This window comes from Colossoma macropomum, unplaced genomic scaffold, assembly GCF_904425465.1.
Source record: "Colossoma macropomum unplaced genomic scaffold, Colossoma_macropomum, whole genome shotgun sequence".
In the NCBI taxonomy this organism is placed as follows: Eukaryota; Metazoa; Chordata; class Actinopteri; order Characiformes; family Serrasalmidae; genus Colossoma; species Colossoma macropomum.
Genome location: NW_023494794.1, coordinates 8,670,158 through 8,691,482, shown reverse-complemented (window position 1 = coordinate 8,691,482; position 21,325 = coordinate 8,670,158). Strand labels below are relative to the sequence as shown.

The 21,325-nt window shown below is 37.6% G+C and overlaps 1 protein-coding gene across 1 annotated transcript in view; it reads left to right on the top strand.

Moving 5' to 3' along the window:
- Window positions 1–20,684, top strand: part of LOC118814461 — a 77,059-nt gene extending 56,375 nt beyond the window's left edge. Inside the window, 9 exon segments of the mRNA XM_036580080.1 lie at window positions 210–257; window positions 7,242–7,288; window positions 8,987–9,120; window positions 9,284–9,501; window positions 11,375–11,631; window positions 14,599–14,709; window positions 14,815–14,959; window positions 17,983–18,024; window positions 20,180–20,684. Coding sequence (XP_036435973.1) covers window positions 210–257; window positions 7,242–7,288; window positions 8,987–9,120; window positions 9,284–9,501; window positions 11,375–11,631; window positions 14,599–14,709; window positions 14,815–14,959; window positions 17,983–18,024; window positions 20,180–20,451 — 1,274 coding nt within the window. The 3' untranslated portion in view covers window positions 20,452–20,684.
- The last annotated feature ends 641 nt before the right edge of the window (window positions 20,685–21,325 follow it).

The window sequence follows — 21,325 nt, the reverse complement described above, 5'->3', positions numbered from 1 at the left end:
AACATTTGTCTTTAATACACTTTAAAAGATTAAAGGTAAAGCTTTATGTTTAATATTCCCTCAAGTTTACTCGAAGAGTAAACAGAAAACTTTAGAATTTAAAAAAGAGCTTTGGGATTATGGGAGTTTTTAGTGATCACATCAGAAAAATATTTAGGTCTTGCTACTGTGACTGAATACTGGTACTTAATCAGATATTTCCATTGTAGATATAGGTGAACCTAATTACAGAAGACCTAACGAGTCATGTAGAGAAGGTGAGTATTACTGAAACTTTTGACATTAATACACTGTAAAAGAAGTCAGGTCAGCTGTACATTTTAAGATGACCTCCATTTCATTTAAAGAATAAACCTGAGTTTACTCAGGAAAAGTGTTTTGAAGTAAGCAGCCTTGTTATTTTAGGTTGACTTGATTTCTATTTTTTACAGTACTATTTAATTTTCAGGACTCCTTAGAAATGTGAAAAAAATAATATTTTGGTAATTAAACTCTTAGAAATACCTGCTGTTATCCATGACATATCAAGGCACACAGAAACAGAAGCATTAGATGTGAGAGAGAAAATATCTTCCAGGTGGAGTAGTAATACCTGTCTGAGTTACTCAACAACGGACATCTTCATCAAATCCTTCAATGAGGGCCTTTTTCAGGACTGGAGTTGGCCATCCAGAAGCCCACGGGCTTATCAGAGCCCACCAGACACACCTGTACACCTCAGCATGTAAGGATTCGTCAAAAACCAGACGCTCGCGGATTAAAAGGACAAAAGGTGTTTTAATGGGGCTAGGCAGATGCGGGGTCAAAAGGCAGGCGTAGGTCAAATCCAAAAGACAAATCAGAAACAAAGCAGTGATCATATCACCGAACAGACAAAGTCCAAAAAGGGGCAAGGCAAAAACGAAGTCAACAAACAGGCAAAGATCCAAAAACACTGATCAACAAAGACAGGCAACAGTACAAAAGGGCAAAGGCAAAAGGCAAATTCAAAGAACGAACTAATGGTCAAAAACGTACAGCAAATAACACTTGGGAAAAACGCTCAGTATGTTCGTGGAGAAGCAATACCTCGCAAAGAGCTAAACTAAAGCCTGGGCTTAAAAGCTAATCTGACTAAATCATATGATTCAAAACACAGGTGCAAACATTTAGTATTCAGGTGAGCGTGTGATCTCCTCAGAGGTCATGTGATTTCCCATAGTATTGTGGGTAATGCAGTCTGCTGAGTTTTCCGAGTCGGAGGGAAAAAGATCCAACAGCTCCCACAGTAAAGAAGAAAAAGCAAAGGTAGGGGAGATCAAAAAAATTCATTTCTAAACATGTTTTCTGATTACTTTTTATTCCATTTTGATATTTGCCTTTGTTTGAGTACGCTGCCTTGGCATCCCCTTTGTTTGCCCTTTCCCGACGTTTTTCCACCCTTGAATCTTAGGGGTGTCATTCCACTTTTCACCTGTGCTTACTGGTTGCACAGTGGTAAAGGTTTGATTCCCATTTGGAGTGCTCTTGCCCCAAAAGTGCACAAGCATTAAAGTCCCATCCAAACTGCTCATACATCACTTGTATCATTTGTATTATAATAATGACAACACTTATAATACAATACCTTTCATTTAGTCTTAGTCCATTTAAACCCTTGTTCATGGGTTTCCGACTTTGCACGTGGGTCTGGCCCCCTTGCCATCCCGTTACATACATGGCATTCTCAGTACTGCCTGAGGAAGCATGCCAATGTGTATTGTTTAACATGTTATCAGAATGCTTCCGATTTGCACCCAAAACTGGTGCAAAAGGCTTAGTACAGTGAGTGAAACGTATTCAGAGCTATCATTAGGTGTATAAAAATGTCATACTTGTGCAGCAGTTTTCATGCTCATGAGGCAGTCTAGGCCTCCAATGTTGCCAGGTGTTCTTGTGTAGAGTTTTCAGGGCATGGCCTTGTCCAGTGCGTCTAGGTCACTCACATTAATAAGCACTTGCCCTTATGGTCAGAGAAATAGATCAGATGTGCTATCAGTTGCAAGAAGATATAGTTTAAAAACAAGCAATAGAACCAAACTAGATACAAAGGTTATCTCAGTGTAGTTACCTACTGACTTGTTATCATGGTTGGGAGGGTTACTTTAAAATGCATTCCATTACAGATTGCTGAATACCTTTCAAAAAATTTAATTGTAACCTAATCCAAAGGATTACTATATTAAAGTAATTTAATCAGATTATTTTCTATTACTTTTGTATAACCTAACCCACTTATTTGGAGTGTTTATATTAATTACAATATTTAATTAATATTTAATTATTAAATATAATTATAATTAAATAAAGAAAAGAGAAAAAACTAACAAGATGTTAACACAAACTAAACACAAAAACTATGCTGTTTTATAAACCAAAATGATTATAGGTCACAAATATTTAAGTGCCTCACAGAACCACTCAATAATCAACACACTTAGCAAAATGTCAAAATCTCAGTGGAGCAATATATGGAAATATTCAAAATACAAATTTGTATAACATTAAAAATTGTTTGAGTTCAGACAGGTATACTCAAACAGTTTAATTCAGAAATTAAGCATTGCTCCCTGTAATTTTAACATGATGTTTTTTTTAATCGGTACACGGAAACTAAGTGCTCTTAGTTAGGGAAACAAATAATCGATGTAGAATTATTCAGTACTAAACTGCTGCACTAGGATTTTACCTTATTTGCTTTATTTGAATAAAAATCTGCTTTTCATGCCAATGTCACAAGATAAATCTGGTAGAAATCTTATTCTGAGACCCCTCATCAACAATAATCTCTAACTCTAACTGGCTATTGTGTGTTGTATCTGCTAAAAGGCTGGACTGGCTTAGGAGTGTCATGCTGGATCTTGATGATAATTTGTACATGCTCCCTAATCAGCTCTTAGTGGCTTTCAGCAGCCCCCAGAAATCAACGAGTACTTTGAGTTTAAAAAAGCATTAATTTCACACAAAACTAGGTGTGAGCTGATCATTGTAGTTACATGAGCTTTCACACACCTCAACAAACATTGTAAAACTACTGAAGAAAGAAATTAAACGTGTGAAAATGAAACTAACTTCACCGCTCGTGAAACCTTGTCACGTTTCAGACTGTTACCTGTCACGTTAACGTTATCAAAAGTTTGATTTATAGCTGGTTAATTTGTAAAATTATATGGAGCAACAAGCAGAATAGAGTTTACAGTCTGCTGCAGTAGAATGTGGCAGTGTGGACTATCAGGGAAAACAACTGATTTAGATATCTGTAGGAAAATGCTGTAGACCTCAGTTCTGACAAAAATAAAATACGTACTAAATTTCTATAGATTGGCTGATAAAAAAAACCTAAACTGCTGCTGTGCAAGGGATTCTTCAGAAATCTCTAATGGCAGCAACACAGATACCAAATTATAACCCCATTTCCAAAAAAGCTGTGATGCTGTGCAGAATGTAAATAAAAACAAAGTGCAATGATATGCAAATCATTTAAACACTTTATTTCATTGAAAATGGTACAAACACAACAAATCACATGTTGAAACTGAGAAATGTAATTTTGAATTTGATGCCAAAAAACATGTTTCAAAAAAGTTAGGACAAGGGCTTGTTTACCACTGTGCTTCATCACCTCTTCTTTTACCAACACTCTGTAAGTGTTTTAGAACTGAGGAGACACTGCTGTAGTTTTGAAAGTGAAATGTTTTCCCTTTCTCGTTTGATATAGGATTTCAGCTGCTTAACAGTTCGTGGTCTCCTGTGTTATATTTTATATATAATATATGCGTCAAATGTTTTTCATGGGTGACAGGTCTGGACAGCAGGCAGGCCAGTTTAGCACCTGGACTCTTTTAATACAGAGTAATGCTGTTGTAATACATGCAGAAGGTGGTTTAGCATTGTCTTGCTGAAATAATCAAGGCCTTCCCTGAAAAAGGCGATGTCTGAATGGAAACATATGTTGCCAAAATATGTCTATATCATTTAGCATTAATGGTGCCTTCACCGATGTGCACATCACCCATGCCATGTGCACTAATGCACCCGTATACCATCATGAATACTGGCTTTTAAATTGTGCACTGATAACAAGCCGAGTGGTCTTTAGCCCGGAGGGCACAGTGTCCATGATTTCCAAAAAAAATTTGTTTTGATTCGTTGGACCACAGGACACTTTTCCACTTCCCCTCAGTCCATTTTAAATGAGCTCGGGCCCAGAGAAGGTGGCAGCATTTCTGGATCCTTTTTATATATGGTTTTTTCTTCGCATTTTAGAGTTTTAACTTGCATTTGTGGATGCAGCAACGAACTGTTTTCACAGACAGTGGTTTTCAGAAGTGTTTCTGAGCCCATGCGAAGATTTCCTCTACAGAATCATGTCTGTTTTTAATGCAATGCCGCCTGAGGGCCCAAAGATCATGACCAGCAAATGCTGTTTTTTGGCCTTGTCCCTTGCATACAGAGATTTTTTGGAATGTGGTGTTGGCATCAAATTCAAAGTGGGCATATATTTTAAAAAAAAACAATAACATTTCTCAGTTTCAATATTTGATGTGTTGTGTTTGTACTATTTTCAATAAAATACAGTTTTTATTTACATTTTGCACAGTGTCCCAATGTTTTTGGAAATGGGGTTGTTAAAACCCTTCGTTTATGACTCGTGACATAATTATCATTTAAACAGTGAATTTCGGCAAAAATGACGAGTTTGCATGTGAGCGTAATCCTGCTGGTGATCACATCTGTTTTTATAATGTACCTGTAACATGATTTGCAGCAAGTTGGATACAATTTAACACATTTTGGCTTTTACAAAATTATTTTAAAAACATTGAAATTGGAATATTCATGTTTTTATACCAGCAACATATACATCTCTGCTACAGACACTTGAAATTTGTTTCTAGCACCTGTTGATCATATACATGTACAATTGCACCCAATGTGACAGGAAGCTTAATTGATAGATACATACACACACACACACACACTACATTATATATGAGAACTGACTTGAGACTGTGTGTCAAACAATGACAGATTTATTTTTTGTCTAGTATAGGACAGCAAATAAAAACCACGCATCACTACAATATGGTTTGATTAACTACAGTTTTACCAACGGTTAATGTCAATTTCATTAATGTACTTAATTAAAACCAAATTAACATCTGGAAGATACTAAGAAAGTAGAAGAAAATGGTCCCAAGTGTCTCTAATAACTGTGTAGTACACATGAATAACACATGTAACAACACCGTAACTACTGATGATTTAGACAATGTTACAAATGGATTACAGAAGTACAGCCTATGTAATTACACATGTGTATCAACTTCAGTTTTACCTCATGTAATTACACAATCTTTTTTAATACACTACAGATCAGAAGCAGTAAAAGAAAGTATGTTTTACATAATTACTGTGGAATATCTGTGTTGTAACCAGGTAACCTAATCACATCACATTGATTAATACTTTCTGTAATTACACTGAACCTACATAACTAGATATGAATGCTAACACTACACTACAGGAAAGTTACACTTTATAGTAAGTGGACGATTCCTGTGTAGTTGTTATGTAGGTACTGGGTAATAATGGAGTAGTAATATAGACATTACTTTGGGATAATGCAACATGTTTGATTAATGTCATAACATTTAAATGTTACGATAAGTGGATATATGCTGTACTGTCACATTACAGAATGTTTTAAAGCGGAAACTGGTTACAGTATCACAGCACTAGCCACGCAAATGCTAGCTAAATATTAGGAAAGCTGGCAGATACAGAGTAAGTAATGTCTTAATGTAAATTATTACATACTTCCTTTTGCTACTGGAAAAAAAAATTGAAAACAACTGCTGTTGCAGTCTGATTACAAATGTAATTACATTTATGGTATTACCCTTGTGTAATTACATGAGAGAATAGGCTGTTACAACTATTAAGATACACTTGTGTAATTACATGAGGCAAAACTGAAGTTGATACACGTGTAATTGCATAAGATGTGCTTTTGTAGGACATCTGTTAACAGTGACTAAATCATTAATAGTTACAATTTTGTTGCATATGTTGTTTACATGTAACTACATAGGTATTAGAGACAGTTAATATAAAGTTATATTAATAATATAATAATAATAATAATAATTATTATTATCATTATTATTATTTTATCCTTTCTCTTTACTTCTTCTGTTTTGTCTCTGTTATTTCTGTTCTTTGTTTCACTCAAAGTAGGGGGTGGGTGAGAGGGTGGGGGGTGGTGTTTGGAGGGGTGTTGGGTAAACTAAAGGTGGCTTAGTTGTAATACCATGTTACAGTTAACCCTGCAGTGCAGATACTGTACTTAAGTCTAGCTACCACCTGCTTTGAGCTTGTCACATGTTTTAAAATGGTGCTGTGATGTAGCCAAGATGGTGATTAAAGTAATATAAGCTTAGATTTTGTGATTTACACAAATAGCTCAGTAACCATTGTATTGAAAAAAATGACTCACATGCCTTGAAAATACTCTTTGGCGCAGATGAGACTGTGGGTAGGAAATGTATTAATGTGGCCAGAAGCACAGGCTGCTTGACCTTGTATAACAACATAAATTGTCCCCCTGTGTCAGGTTGTTCCCTGTGCTCCCCTACTGTCTTTTTCTGTAACTGTAATGGAATAGTTACGGTTTTTGTATGTTAATTACGTAACACTGTTATATGTATTCTGTTACTACCCAACCCTGCTTACTGCAGGAAATCAAACAGGCAAAGTGTTAGTATTGTTTACTGAAGTAGAACGCACCTTGAACGCAGCTGGTTTTTATAACTAACCCTAGTTTTCACACTGTTAGAAGAGGAGAAATCAGAGGCCTGGACACTGGTGGATTATCCAGGATACATATCTGTTCACAAAAGCGCTGTAAAAGATTAAAGTTTACTCAAAAAAGCTGCCTCGTTACTACAAGTTGACCTAACTTATTTTTTACAGTATTGGATATTTTTCAGTATTGACTTACAGTAGCAAGAGACAAAATGCTTTTCAGGCAGAGCAGCAGCACCTTTCTGAGTTACTCAAGAATGGACATCAAAATCTTGAGTAAGGGTGTTTTTCATGGCTGTAATTGGCCATCCTGAGCTGCACGCCATCCTCAGTACTATTTGAGGAAGTGTGAAATTGCATCATTGTTATCAATTCACTGAATCATCACTCTGTGTGTCTGTTTGTGTGTCTTTCAGCAACATTTTTTATACGGAGGATGCAGAAGGCGGAAGTGGAGATAAATGTGAGTACAGAAGTCTCATTCTGAATAATCTTTGCATCTGTTAAATAATTCAGTTTCCTTTAAAAACTATTTTATTAGATTAGATTTTTTCTATTGTTGTCCACTTCTACATCCAATTTCCGATGCAATTTCAGGAGGATTTACACCCTACACACACACACACACACACACACATTTTTTGAATTTATGTAAGACCATTTATTTTTGGAGGGGTGGGGATGGGTTTGTGGAACAGTTGTCAAAAAAGGTGTGGATGCAAAACTAGAGTTTTTTTAGAACAGTTTCAGTTCAAGAAACCCACCGTAGAACGATATTATACTGAAAACCTAAAATAGGTTACCAAAAACTTATGAGCAACTTGTGAGTATGCAATCCAACAAAGGAATGTCCACCAAAAATTCATGACTCATGACAGCTGCGAAATTAAGTTCAAGTGCCTGCAAGAGGTAAGGCCAGTGATCAGTAAGTTATGAATGCATATGGGAAGAAGCTCCCAGAGAGGAGTGTGACAGTACCCCACTCCCAGTGAGGGTCTCCAGATGCAGCGCAACCCTGATCTGGGCCTCTGTACAGCTGGAATGAAAATCAGCAATGACAGTGGGATTGAGGAGGTCAGGCCTCCCAATTCATTAGGTATTGGATGCGCACCCTCCACAAGTGTGAGTCGAGGATAGTCTGGGGAGCTGTCCACATCGAGGGCAGAAGGAGGAGTAGACTTGGGACACATCCAATGCACCAGGGATCACTGGCCTAAGCAGGGAAGCATGAAAACTAGGTAACACACTGATATGATGGGACAATAATGAGCTGTATGTTACCTGGTTTATGTTACAGAAAAGTTCCCACAGAGCAGGGCAAGCAGAGGTGGAGAGCTAGACCCTGTCACAGGCTGACAGGACAGTGTGTCATCATGTATTAAATTGTGGATGATGTCCTGATGTGAAACTGACAGTCACTCCCAGCTGGTTCAGGAATGCCTTCCAGACCCACAATGTCTTCTGGAATATCAAAACCCATATAATATGAATAAACTAATTCTCAGCAGTTTTTGGGGCTATAGGGAGAGGAAGACAAAAGGGGTTAGTTTACAGACTTTTAACCATCTGCCACAAATATTGCAGCATATCCTCTTGTGTTTGGCAAATCCAGTATAAAAATCAATGGAAATGTAAGACCTATTTGTTAGTGGTTCATGCACAAGGAAGTAATTTTGCTGAATTAATGTGGCATTGTGACAGGACCTACTCCCACCTCTGAGGCCTCCACTTCCACAGTAAAGAGTAATTGGGGATCTGGATTCTTGAGCATCAGGGCAGATTTAAATCTATTCCTCAGAAAACTGAATGATGCAGCAGTCTCCTTTGTCTGTATTAGTCTTTGGCTGCCTCCTCTCAAAGGGGAAACGAGATGAGTTGCCACTGTACTCAAACTAAGAATAAATCATCTATTAAAATTAGCAAAGGAAGGAAAGCATTGCTATTCCCTTATCATCCAGGGTTCTTTACAGAGAAATACTGCCTCTAATTTCTGCTGGTCCAGACAAGTTCTCCTCATCATATAACTTCATGAGACTTCATGGACTACACACTTCTAAGACTTGATGTACAATTTATGCTTTACTTGTCGCTGGATGACTTGTCTGATGTGGCCAATATATGTTTTGTTCACCTAATTTTATATTTAAACGATTTTATTTAGGCTACAGGTTTTACAGGCTGTTCCCCACCATTTTTCAAAGGAACTGTGCAGCCCTGTCAGCAGCCCTCAACAGATGCTGAAATATTCATTCCTGAAATGATGGATTTGGAGATCAAGAACGGTAATTCATACAGGTACTCTATTTGCTAATATCATTGTGCTCCTCAAAGATAAACAGTACAACCACGCACACTATCTAAGCAGCTTATCCTCCTAGGTTGCAGGGACAGTACAACCACACATTTTAAAATTTTGTATTTGTACATGTGTACTTTTTATGGACCTTCTGCTCTGCAGGTTTCTATGCCCTCATGCTGGTCAGTTCCAGTGCAAAGTGACTAGTCTTGTGTTTGAGATGGAGAGTGAAGGAGAGGTGCTGTACAGAATAGACTCTTGGGATGCCCGTCTGTTGGATGGTTTAGGTCCGATGAAGCCTGCAGGTCCTCTTTACAACATTGACTGCTTTGAAGGTTCAATCAGTCATCTGCACCTCCCACACTGTGAGATACAATATGGTGTGTTGATTTTTGATATAGCAGTTATACTGTATACAGTAGAGTGTATAGTGTAATTGTGACATAGTTTGCATATTACAGAGTTTAATTTAACAGGTTTGAGGACTTTTAATATATTTTTTTATGTGATTCTGGTACTGTACTGTTCTGGATCTAGAGTACTGTGCAAATGTTAGTGGCCAGCCTTCATAAATGTCAAAACAGCCATGAATAACTCAATTCATCCACATTAATAAGGAAGATAAAAGTTAAGTTATATTTTATGATTCCTGTAGGTACCACTGTAACCCAGAGACAAATTCCTTGTGTTTACTCATTTGGTCAATAAAACTTATTTTAAATTCTCATAAGGAAAATAAGTAAAAACTTTTCCAAAACTGGACTTCAAAGAATTATTAAAAGATACAGAGTACATGGGACTCTTAACAACCCTGGTGCAAGACCTGTTAGACCACTAAAATTGTCCCCACCTTGTAAATTGTACTTTTCATCTTTAAAAGAGAAGAGAAAATCAAACTCCACTCTTGCTTCAAATCTGAAAATCCACTGGAGTTTCTGTCCATCTTTCCACTGTGAGAACACAACTCAACGCTCTGGGTCTGAAAGGATATGTAGCTGTTTAGAAGCCCTTATTGAAAAATGGAAATAAACAAATCAACCAAACAAACTGTTGGTGTTCTCAGAACAATGGACTGACCACCTCAGAGACAAGACCTCAACATCACTGAATGTGTTTGGGATTAGCTCGGTTGAAAGAAGCAGAGAACACAACCAAATTATCTGACTGAACTTTAGAGGAAAAATATCCCTGCAGATAGATTTCTTTGAAAAACTGAAAGCAAGTTTCCTGAAGAGAATCGAAGCTATAATACAGGTAATGAGTGGATACATTCAGTAATGAAAATTTTGATATTTATTTAGTTCTGTTATGTTTTTTTTTTCTCTGATAACTTGTAGGTAATGGCAATTTTGACAGAACACTCATTAATGAATCAATTAACGGTGGTCTCTGACTTTTGCACAGTACTATATTTCAATAGGTCCAGTATCAGAAAGGAGGTGGGGTGTGTTTTTGAGTTACGAAAGTATATTAAACAGAAGAAAATTTTATATGTAAGGTTTCTCATTCAAGATGTCATGAACATTTAAAGCTTTTCTTAATCAAAAATTTCACACAGTTCAAAATAAAAGAAACATCACATTTGTGTTTTGTAGTACTGTAAAGTAAGTAAAATACTATACAGCAATAAGACTGAGTAAGAAGGCTGAACTACCAGTTTATTGTGAGGTGGGATGCACCTATCTTGTACCTCTCATTGGTGATGTTATCTTCCGCTTTCTTCTTCATCTGCAGGTTTAAACTATTGTACAGAGAGATTCACTCTAAAGAGGCCCTAGATATTCTGTTGTAACTCTCTTTAGGATGAGTCAATCTGAGCCAAATAAATACGCTACATACCTTGACATATGTGTAATCGATCGCATTACATGCGATGCAGGAAATGATCTCCGTTTTTCCTCCCAGACTCATGAAGGGGTATGGGGATATGCACCTGGAAGTTGCAAACGGAGGTTAATTATAGCGACAGCTGTCCGGCGCCGACCACATCGCTCTGAAGCAGGGCATCCCGGCTTGTTCGAAGCTCCATATACTGAGGAGCACATTGCATGTTGTTTCATTCAGATTGCTTCACCCTAGAGAGTTATTACAGAATATTTGGGGCCTCTTTTGAGTGAATCTCCCTGTATAATCCTGATTGTATTAGGTCAAGCAAATGAATTCTCACAAAGTCAAAACTTATATGCTGACATTTTTCCAATGATTCTGACCATGTATGAAGAGACCTTGGTTCTGATTGTTAATTCGTTGCAGGGGAAAACCAGGATAAGCTGGCTGTGGCACACTTCACTGGTGATAATATAGAGGTCATATCACCCCTGAACGTGACAAACACACATGTGGTTATTATCATCCAAGGCCTCTCTTTCTTTGGCCTTCTGAAAAGGATGATATTCTCTGCTAGTCCGATCAATGGCCAGGTATTACTGTTCTATAAGGAAATAACTGGCAAACAAACCCGGAAAAAACTACACGTTCATTTACTGCCAGGCAATGTACCTGTTGAAGAGGTAATCTGCATCTACATTAACACATATATTAAAACAATCAAAGTTGTATTTTTTCCAGTTAATCCATGGTACTCCAGTAAGAAACAGTAAGATTTTTTTTCAATAACTGGAAAGCAAAAAATAAATAAATAAATAAATCAGGCTGATAAATATTTGGACATCACCTTATGATACCTTGACAGCCATTTTAACGTCCTGTTGAGAATTAACAGCAACAGATTCCAAATGCAAGTGCTTGAAATGATCTCTAGACTTTAATCATGGCATAACACAAAATATACACCTGGCCATGAAACATGACAATGTTGCATTTGTCATGTGTAGTTCTAACAAGGTTAACCCTTGTAAATAATGTAAATAATGTAAATATAAATACCCTCAAATTAAAAGCTGAAAGCTGCATTTTGAGCTTAATTTCAGCACCAATATGATGTGATGCACAGCTAAAATAACAAAAACTCATGATAGTTTTTTAATTTCAACATTTTCTTAGGAAATTTGGCACCCTTGTTAATGATGGAGAAAAAAGTCATTTAAAAGTGCCTCTATGGTCAATTAGCTTAACTCTTAACTCTTAACTCTTAAATCAGGCAGTGGCTATGGAAAAATTGCTGCACTCCTAAATAGCCCATGTCCACTATTAGTGGAATAATTATGCAATTGAAAACAACCAGAGCCATAGTGAACCTGCCTGAAAGACATAAGTGTACTCCACCCCCCCACCCCTCCCCCCCCGGCCCCCGGATGGTTAGACAAGCAAGCAATTCTTCAAGAATCACAGTTGGAGATTTGCAAAAGATGGTGCCAGTTTTGGGGTCTCTGAGTCTCCAAAACTACAATTACTATGACAATTACTATGATAAACTTTTATTTATAAATATGTTTAAGGTGTTCATGAGTTCACTAGATACAACTGAAACTTTGACTAGCCCCTGATTTTATGGATGAGAGAAAAATAAAGTTTTTGGAAATAAACACTAAAGGTGAATTTGCCTTAAAAAGAATGATGTTTTACAAAGGTGAACTTTATCACTACTGTTTAAAAATCTAAATCTGGGTCAGGACAATGTTCAAAAACATCCACACAAAATAATTAAATGACCACAGAATTAAGCTTTCAACATGGCCATCCCAGTCCCCTGGCCCAAAGCCCTTTAAAAACCTGTGGGGTCAGCTGAAGAGGGGAATCCAAAAGAAGAGACCTGAGATGCTGGAGGATCTGGAGAAATTCTGTAGTGAGGGGAGATTCTCTTTTCTGTTTTGTTCAGTCTCAAGTATTATAGAAGAAGACTCATTGCTGTTATGTTGGCATTTGTGTAGGGAGACTGTACTAAATGTAGGCATATCAATAACTGTGACACATTGTTAAACAATTATGAAGTTTTTGTTAGATTCAATTTACTTTATTAAAGGTAAGATCTCATATTTTCAGTGTAGCTAAGCTGATTAACCACCAAAAAAAATTGACCCATTTTTGGCAAGGTGCCAATAATTATTATGCCAAGTATATGGGTTCTCCTTCTGCCAGCATTTTACACCCACTATGTACTGTAGACAGCAAGGTATGGAAATATAGTGATGAAATAATTAAAAGACATATCAGTTTGCTCTAACTATGCACCCTGACACATTTTTCCTTGTTACTGAGGACTTCATGCAATCATGCAAATCTGAAATCAGTGCTGCCTAATTTGTCACCCCCACCTCAGCTTCCGGAGCTACATCTGTTCTGTCAGTTCTAGTATATAAACCTCTGCTCAAGCGTTCTGAAATGGATGAGAACTTGGTTATCTCAGTGGGCCCTCTCAACACTTCAGGATTGTTATAAGCACACAGACTGGAACATGTTTAGGGAGGCTGCTACAAATGACGACTCAACTGATTTGAAGAAATATTCAGCATCTGTAACTGGCTACTTAAGCAATGCATAGATTATGTGAATTCCTTCAAGTCCATCAACACAGGCACAAGAAGCCACAGAATGTTGCCTTTAGGTCAGATTATAAGACCCTCAGATTATAAGTGCCCTCAGCGCAGCAATAGCCAACCTGTCCTGGGTTGTCAGAGAGGCAAAGCGTGTCTATGCACCAGAATCCATGGACAGTATCTAGACACGAGAGACTAACAGCATATGGGCAGCGGATTCTGGCCATCACTGACTACTGACCCTGACTTTAATATTTCCCCAAGCCAAGCAATTGTCCCAGAGTGCTGCAAAACCACTAATATTGTCCCTGTGCCAAAAAAATAGTGTCTTACCTCAATGATTTTGTGGCCCATGCCTCCTGTGGTTGGCCATGACTCACATAAAGATCAGCCTTTCTTTGAGACTGGATCCATTTCAGTTTGTATATCACTCCAACCGGTCTACAGAGGGGGCCATATCCTCTGCCATTCACCACCCACCAACTCACCTGGACCAGGACCCTACAGCAGATTGTGAGGACCGCTGAGGAAATCATCATGATCCCTCTATCCACCATCAACACCTCCTACCACAAGCTTTGCATTCGCAAGGCCACCAGCATTCTGGACAACAGACAGTGCTATATAGTATCAGAGGATCCACTTAAATCACAGTCAGCTAGCATCAGCACTTTATCGCTGACAGACTGAACTCTGTTTAACATGTTCTTAGCCATTCACAGTACAGCAAAAGCTGGTGGCAGCAGAGATACTCATTTACTTACAAGACTTTTACATGAAAGAATTGTCCAAAATAATATCAAGATAAAAAAAATATCTTGTGGCTGCCATATCTTACCATATATTTACTCTACCATCCTGCAGGCTTCATCCAACTTCTATACTTAGTGATGAAGTGATTTTATTATGTGTTTGTTAATTTAGCAAACATACTAAATTTATTAACATTCTGTTTCTTTTACTGGAAGTAGTTGTAGTATTTACTCATAAGATGCATAGATGGCTGCCACTTCAATTGTCAACACTGTACTGCCCCTCCAGGTAAAGAATCGGCATATGGACCTCAGGAACATTAACACCAGCTCTAAATGTCAGCTGACCCCTGGTAAAAAATATAGACCATCCTGTGACCCGTACGTATTCCAGCCAAAGGTAAATTATGACAAAAGAGGAAAAAATGTCATTCAGTGCTAAAGAGAACTGCATAATGTTCTCACTGGACACATTTTATTTACAGGCTGTTTTGCCTCCCTCTAGGTTGAAACATTTGACTGTGACTATGGTCCCAACTATCACCCCACATTTGAGGTGTTTCTCGACTCAAAGGCTGAGGATGTCACAATAGGTCTTTTGAATGAAAATGGTCAGGAAGTTTGGGAGCCTCGTCTCGTTTTTCTTACAGGTAACGAATGCAGTTTTCCCCCCAGCTTGTGGCCTGTGGTCTTACAATCCAAGACTTTTCTATTTAATGCAAGTCATTAAAATCTATTCAAATATTTTTATTATTTTTAAGATATAAGAATCTACTTCCTAAAACAACTATTAAAATGACACTTTCTGCAACTATGGGCACTTTTAGGTCCCAGCAGTGTATCTTTTTGTATACATTATATACTATAAGTATGTAGTATAACAGGTGTATAAAATCAAGGAAATAGCCATGCAATCTCCACAGACAAACACTGGCAGTAGAATGTGTTGTAATGAAGAGCTCAGTGACTTTAAACATGATACTGTCAAGGGATGCCACTTTTGCCACAAGTCAGTTTGTGAAATGTCTGCCCCTGTCAACTGTAAGTACTGTTATTGTGAAATGGAAGCTCCTAGGAGTAACAGCAGCTCAGCCATGATGGATGCAGTAGACAACACAAACTCATAGAGCAGGCCGCTGAATGCCGAAGAAGCTCATGGTGCATAAAATCACCTGTTAAAAAAGTCAGTGACTGAGTGAAATTGAAATGTTAAGTTCATTAAATTTAAAATTATAGTTAATAATAAAATAAAAGTTAACACATGTAAAACACACATTATTCATTTGTTAACTTTTATATTACAAAAGTTCTATGGGCTCAAAATTTCAAGTCAACCTGCACGGATGTCCAAAAAGCTAAAAAAAATATGTTGTGAAAGTGTCATAACACATTTGCACATATGAATTGTTGCTAAATGTTGAAATATAAAAATGTTGAAAATATGTTTATGTACTATACTTGTAATGTCAATCTTCAAATGCAGAAAAAAGAAGTCACTGAATTACAAAATTATCTTCATATTTTATACTACATTTTTATAAATAGGTCCGTCCTAACCGTATTTGTTTATTCAAGTTTTTTAAAAGCCAAACAAACCTACTTCGAAGGTTGGAAGCATAAGTTAGCCAAAGAGCACACTACAGAGAGAGAATCTAGGTGATCCTGAATTCACAGTAAATCAAAGTAAATATAATCTTTCCACAGTCAACATTTTCTGCATTTCCATATGCTTTAGCATATTAAGATTAAGATTTTTTCAGAATCTAAATATATAAAGTACATTTTGTTTGGATTATGTAAAACATTAAGTAATATATTAGCCAAAAATATGATAAATTATTATTATGTTATTGTCTTAGTCCAACCTTGCATTGTAACTTTTGGAAACAAATGGTGGTGAGGTTATTCTCTGTCCCTTCTTCTACAAAGCTTATTCAGAATCACCACCTAACATCAACTTACATTAAATGAAAACACAGTAATAATAACATTCTGATTTTCTCTCAGGAGATGTTGGAATTTGTGAACCAATGAACAAATAATATTCAGTTAACCATCTTAGAAAGGATCAATAAGATCTTCAACTGGCAGAGAACAGATTTTATGTAGGCGTGTAGAGAAAGGACTTTTTCTGTTTTTCTGTTTTTGTTCTGTTTAAAGGTTTTGTTGATATTACATAGAAAGGCTCAGTTTCAAGTTATGTTAACCTCTTATGATCCAGGGAATATTTTGGTTTGTCCATCTGAATTTATGTGACCAAATCTTAAGGCAAATTATTCAGTTAATTTTTATAATGTTAATTTTTATTTATTTTTATTTTTTGTAAAAGCTCCCCTCAAATTAACAAAAAATGTGTTTTATGATCACACATATTGGTATATGCTTACAATTTACTGCTGAAAGCCAAAAATCTTTGATGCTCTTTGTATTATTTTATAAGGTATATTATGAAGAGACGCCATCTGTTTATAGTTTATAGCCCAGGTTTGTGAAAAAATGGGTCGACTTTCAGTAGAAAAAAAAATTGTGAGTTCAGCTTCTTTGATTATAAGGGTTTAAAATGACATCACCCATCTATTTGACTGGAAAGAAGACAGTTACAGCTCTCATATGACACCCACCTTTTGCATGTAACTTATGAAATATGAAAGTTATGAAGACTATGAAGAAGTGCGTTTTGGAACCACCGGTGGTTCCAAGGAGGACAAGAAGCTACGACCAAGACTGTTAAATTACAGTCTTGCAACTAGTGACCCTACAACAGCTCAGAAACCTGTAAAATTTATATAGCTCAGAATTTGTATTACAGAAGTCCATTTTCTAGATAGCCAAGTGCAAATAGTTGCAGAAACACTCATAAATAACTAAACAAAATGTAAGTGTATTAAAAATGAATAAGATTCATTGCTTTTGCTGACTTTTATGGCATAAGTTGCTCTTTCTATAGCCATCAAACTGCACCTAAACTATATCAATATATAACAAGAAACATGCCAGAACAAGACAATCAATAATTTATGTCTACTTAAGGTTGGTCTGAAGGGGAGACTAAATTGCAATTTATGCTGTGCTTAAGATAGCTAGTAACTCTGAGCAACTACCCATCTCAAAGTGTTCATGCACAGCCATCCATTCTCTTTGTGTTTTTATGGAGCTCCACATTTAAAATTCCAGAGTACACTACAGTGCAAAGGTCATGAAATCTTTAAGTGCTGTTCTGATAGGGACAGTTTTGGTGGTCTACCAGGTCTTATAGGTGCTTGTTAGGAGTCTTCCTCTCTAGCTTTAAGCTTTAAGTAGCTCTAGATTTTTTTTTTTTAAATAGTTTTGGAAACTCGTGTTTTTCACTTTGACTTTCCCCTTCTTCATGCAAGTGGATTATCTCATCTGCTCAGAAATATCTCTTGAAAACAAATAACTTTGTACTGAAATAAACTGTTCTGAATAAGACTGGGAACTGAAAAAATTAATAGTGATATCTGAGTCTTGCACAGAGTGGGGTGACATCCCCTTGTAGCCCCCCAAATCAGGCCCAGACTGTAATTTTCCTTCTTTAAATCTTCTCATGTAGCTAGAAAAAATATGAGCAGATAGTTAGTTTTCCTTATGATTAAAGAAGGAAGTGTGTAAAATTGTGTCAATGCTAAACTTCATTCCTACTTTACCTCTTTAGATTATGGTACTGATGCAGCCCCACCCAACATGGATTCAGTAGGTAAGACCTAACTCACAGAAGCCTGATTTTTGCAGTTTACTGTGCTGTCAACTCTGATATACTGTCTGCTGCCCTGAATTGATACTTGAAGCATTTTCTAACAAATTAACTAACATTTTTATCCTTGGGGTCAATTTGACTTGGGGGCAATTTAAATATTCAGAAAATGATGACAAATATACATTTTTACCAAGGTTTATGTGTCAGATGCTTTATGTTTCTTTGTTGACTACCTAAATTAAATAAAACATAGCCCCCACCACCCCCCTGTATACGTCCAGAATACCTTTTACGTGCATTCAAGGGTCAGCTGTCCCAGCGACGCACACAGTCCGAACAAAGTCCCTGGGGCGAGCAGAATCCAAGCCAACACAAGTGCCGCAGGGTGTCAAGAGGGCTACGCACCTAAGATTTTCATTCACCTTTGCACTTGTGTAAATGTGATGTGACAATAAATGTGATTTGATTTGATTTGCCTGCTCCTCGCGCCCCCCCCAGTCTTCTCTTGGGGCAGTGTCCTTGGCACACTGGCTCCTCAGCATACTCTGCTCTGGGTGCGCCGCAAAGCCGAACACCAGCTTCGTAAGCGTCTTTACCATTGATGTGCCAGATCGTAGAGACTGAGAGCTGCATCATCCTCCTGGGCATGGTGAAACTTCTTGCTGCTTACAGCATCAAGTCTGGTGCTAATGGGGGCGATGGCAGCAGCAGCTGCCATCCTCTCCAACTCTTTCCGTTTTCTCCATCGTCTACTACGTTATCGATGTCAACAAGGTTATTGCTGATGTGATGCTCTTCCTATAGCCTTCAACACTCTAGGAGCTGCTGTCTGGCCATGACTTGCTGCCAGTGCCTGCCTGAATCATTGCTGGAGGGCCGTGGTCAATGCTGCTAAGTTGTCATGTAGTAGCAGATTCACAAGCACCCAAAATGTCTTTTCCTCCAGTGGCAAACACAGCTGCATTAGAGTGACGGCCACCATCCAGCCGTGGTGCCAGACAACCTCTTGCAGCTGTGGGGAGTACAGCTCCCAGGCCTCCTTGCTATGGAAATGCAGCAGGCAGGTACACACCACACTCTTGCTGGGCTCAAGCTGAGCTCAGCTGCTGAGCCTCACCATGCTGTTTCCTTTTTATTTTGAACAGGCACTTCAACAGGCAGCAAGAAATGTCCATCCCAGTGCTAACCCTGACATGAAACATAGGCAGAGGGTAATGTGGGAGGACACAACATATGAGGAGAGCAGACACTCTTAACCACTTCAAAGCCCACCCTCCCTGGACACAGTTTACTCTAAGCAACACAATTACACTAATAACAGCAACAATACTAAGAACAGAAGAGAACAGAACAAAAATTGTCCTTTTCTTACCCGGAAAGTGGCACCACCCGAGAGCTACTTTGTATGGCCACACCTCCTGAGCTACTTATGGCAGTGCGGCCCATGCACAATATGTTTGCTCCTCCCCTACGTTACTATCCGTGTCCTTGCTGGAATCATATTTCCCCACCCCCACAGCAAAGGACAAATCAAAGTTCTTGTTAGAGTTATGTTTTACCTTCTTCTATGTCATATGAACTTTCAGTGGTTCTTGCACTACTACAAGAAGGTTGTGTTAGGTTAGGGTCCTAAAGCATAGGGAGTTGTTTTTGAAGGTTATGAAATTGCATGTGATATTAACCTCAATAACAACTATAACAAATGTGTGTAAAATTGATAAAACAGCCTGTCAAAGAAAGAACACTGATGCATACAGTATATGTACAGGACATTGAAAACATATCATCATGTTAATTTCGTATTTGAAATATGAAGCAAATGTGTTAATCATTTATTTAGAGACATTAAATATTGATTGGGGTCAAATTGACCCCAAAGATAATAAAAGGATTAACCACCCCCCCTCCCATGACCCTTTTGAAAATCAGGGCTGTTTTCATCTCTGTGGGTTGTTGCTATACACTTTGCTATACACCCCTTAATGAAACATTCAATTTTAACATGAGTAAATTAACATTGTTTCTACACTGTCGCTACTGTTTGAATTGCTGTATTAAGATTCAGCTTGACAGAGTGAATTTGTATATTTGGTGTATGTGCTATGTGGAAATTTAAAACTTCATAAATTCATTTCAATTCTTATTTGAACTAAAGGTGCTGAATTTGTGGCTGAAAAAAGGGAAATGCTCATTCAGAAAGTTTCCTCAGTGATGGAAATTGCAGACTGTCTACAAAGTCAAAACATGATCACTGATGAAATGTACAACAACATTCAAACTGCCAAAACATCTCAGGAGCAAATGAGGATCTTGTACAGAGCTCTAGACTCAGGAGGAGCAGCTGTGAAAGCAGAATTCTATGAAATCCTTAAAAAGAAGCTGCCTTTCTTAGTGGATGAACTGGAGGCTGGACCCAGCAAAGGTTAAAGGACTTTTCAAGAGGAACTTCTCTAACAGCTAATAATACAGCTACAAACTTGTACTGGTAATTTTTTACAGGCACAGGGGTGCAGGGGCTTCACTAGAAAATTATGAAGAGGGGGCCAAGCCTTAAATGTCTGTTCCTCATGAATATTTTGAAAGATTGGCACACAGAAAATCTGTCCATTTATGGTTTGTAATAAGCACAAATCTAATAGGACCTAATTGTAAATTAAGGAATTGAGGGAAATAAAACTTTTATGATCGACACTGATTGTTTCACTGATATTTACTTACTTTAAATGGCAGTCTATGGCTAATATTGAAGTGATTTGTTCCAAATTCAAAAGAAAAAAATAAAACTAAGAATATGAGCTGCGAATAATTTGGCAGCTGGCTCTTCAGCTAGCTAATGTAACATTTAGCCTATTTCCTTTCCTATACCTCATGTACACCTAAGATTAGCTAGCTAACAAGCAATTGGGTAAAACCTCAGTGTCCAGCTATATTGACGATAATGTCTCAAATAATAATGTAGGTAGATATTTTCACACTGTAAATACTTCACCTGCTAATGTTTTAGCTTTTAGCCAGAATCCTGTCAAAATTTCAGCAGTTGCCAACTGACGTTACTTTGCAGAGCGAGCAGGACCATAAGACTGCAGAGGGAGCAGACCGGTCTGTTATGACTGGCTTACAACTTAGAAGGTCTGAGATGATTGGATGAGAGCCAAGCATTATGCTTTCCCCTACTTGGGAATGTGAAATTCACACAGCATTGCATTTTGAGTTGGTAGCACCATATGACAAGGATCAATGGCTTTGTTTACTCAAGTGAAACATTACCTATGTGAGACATTAACAGAAAAAGAGAAGGTCT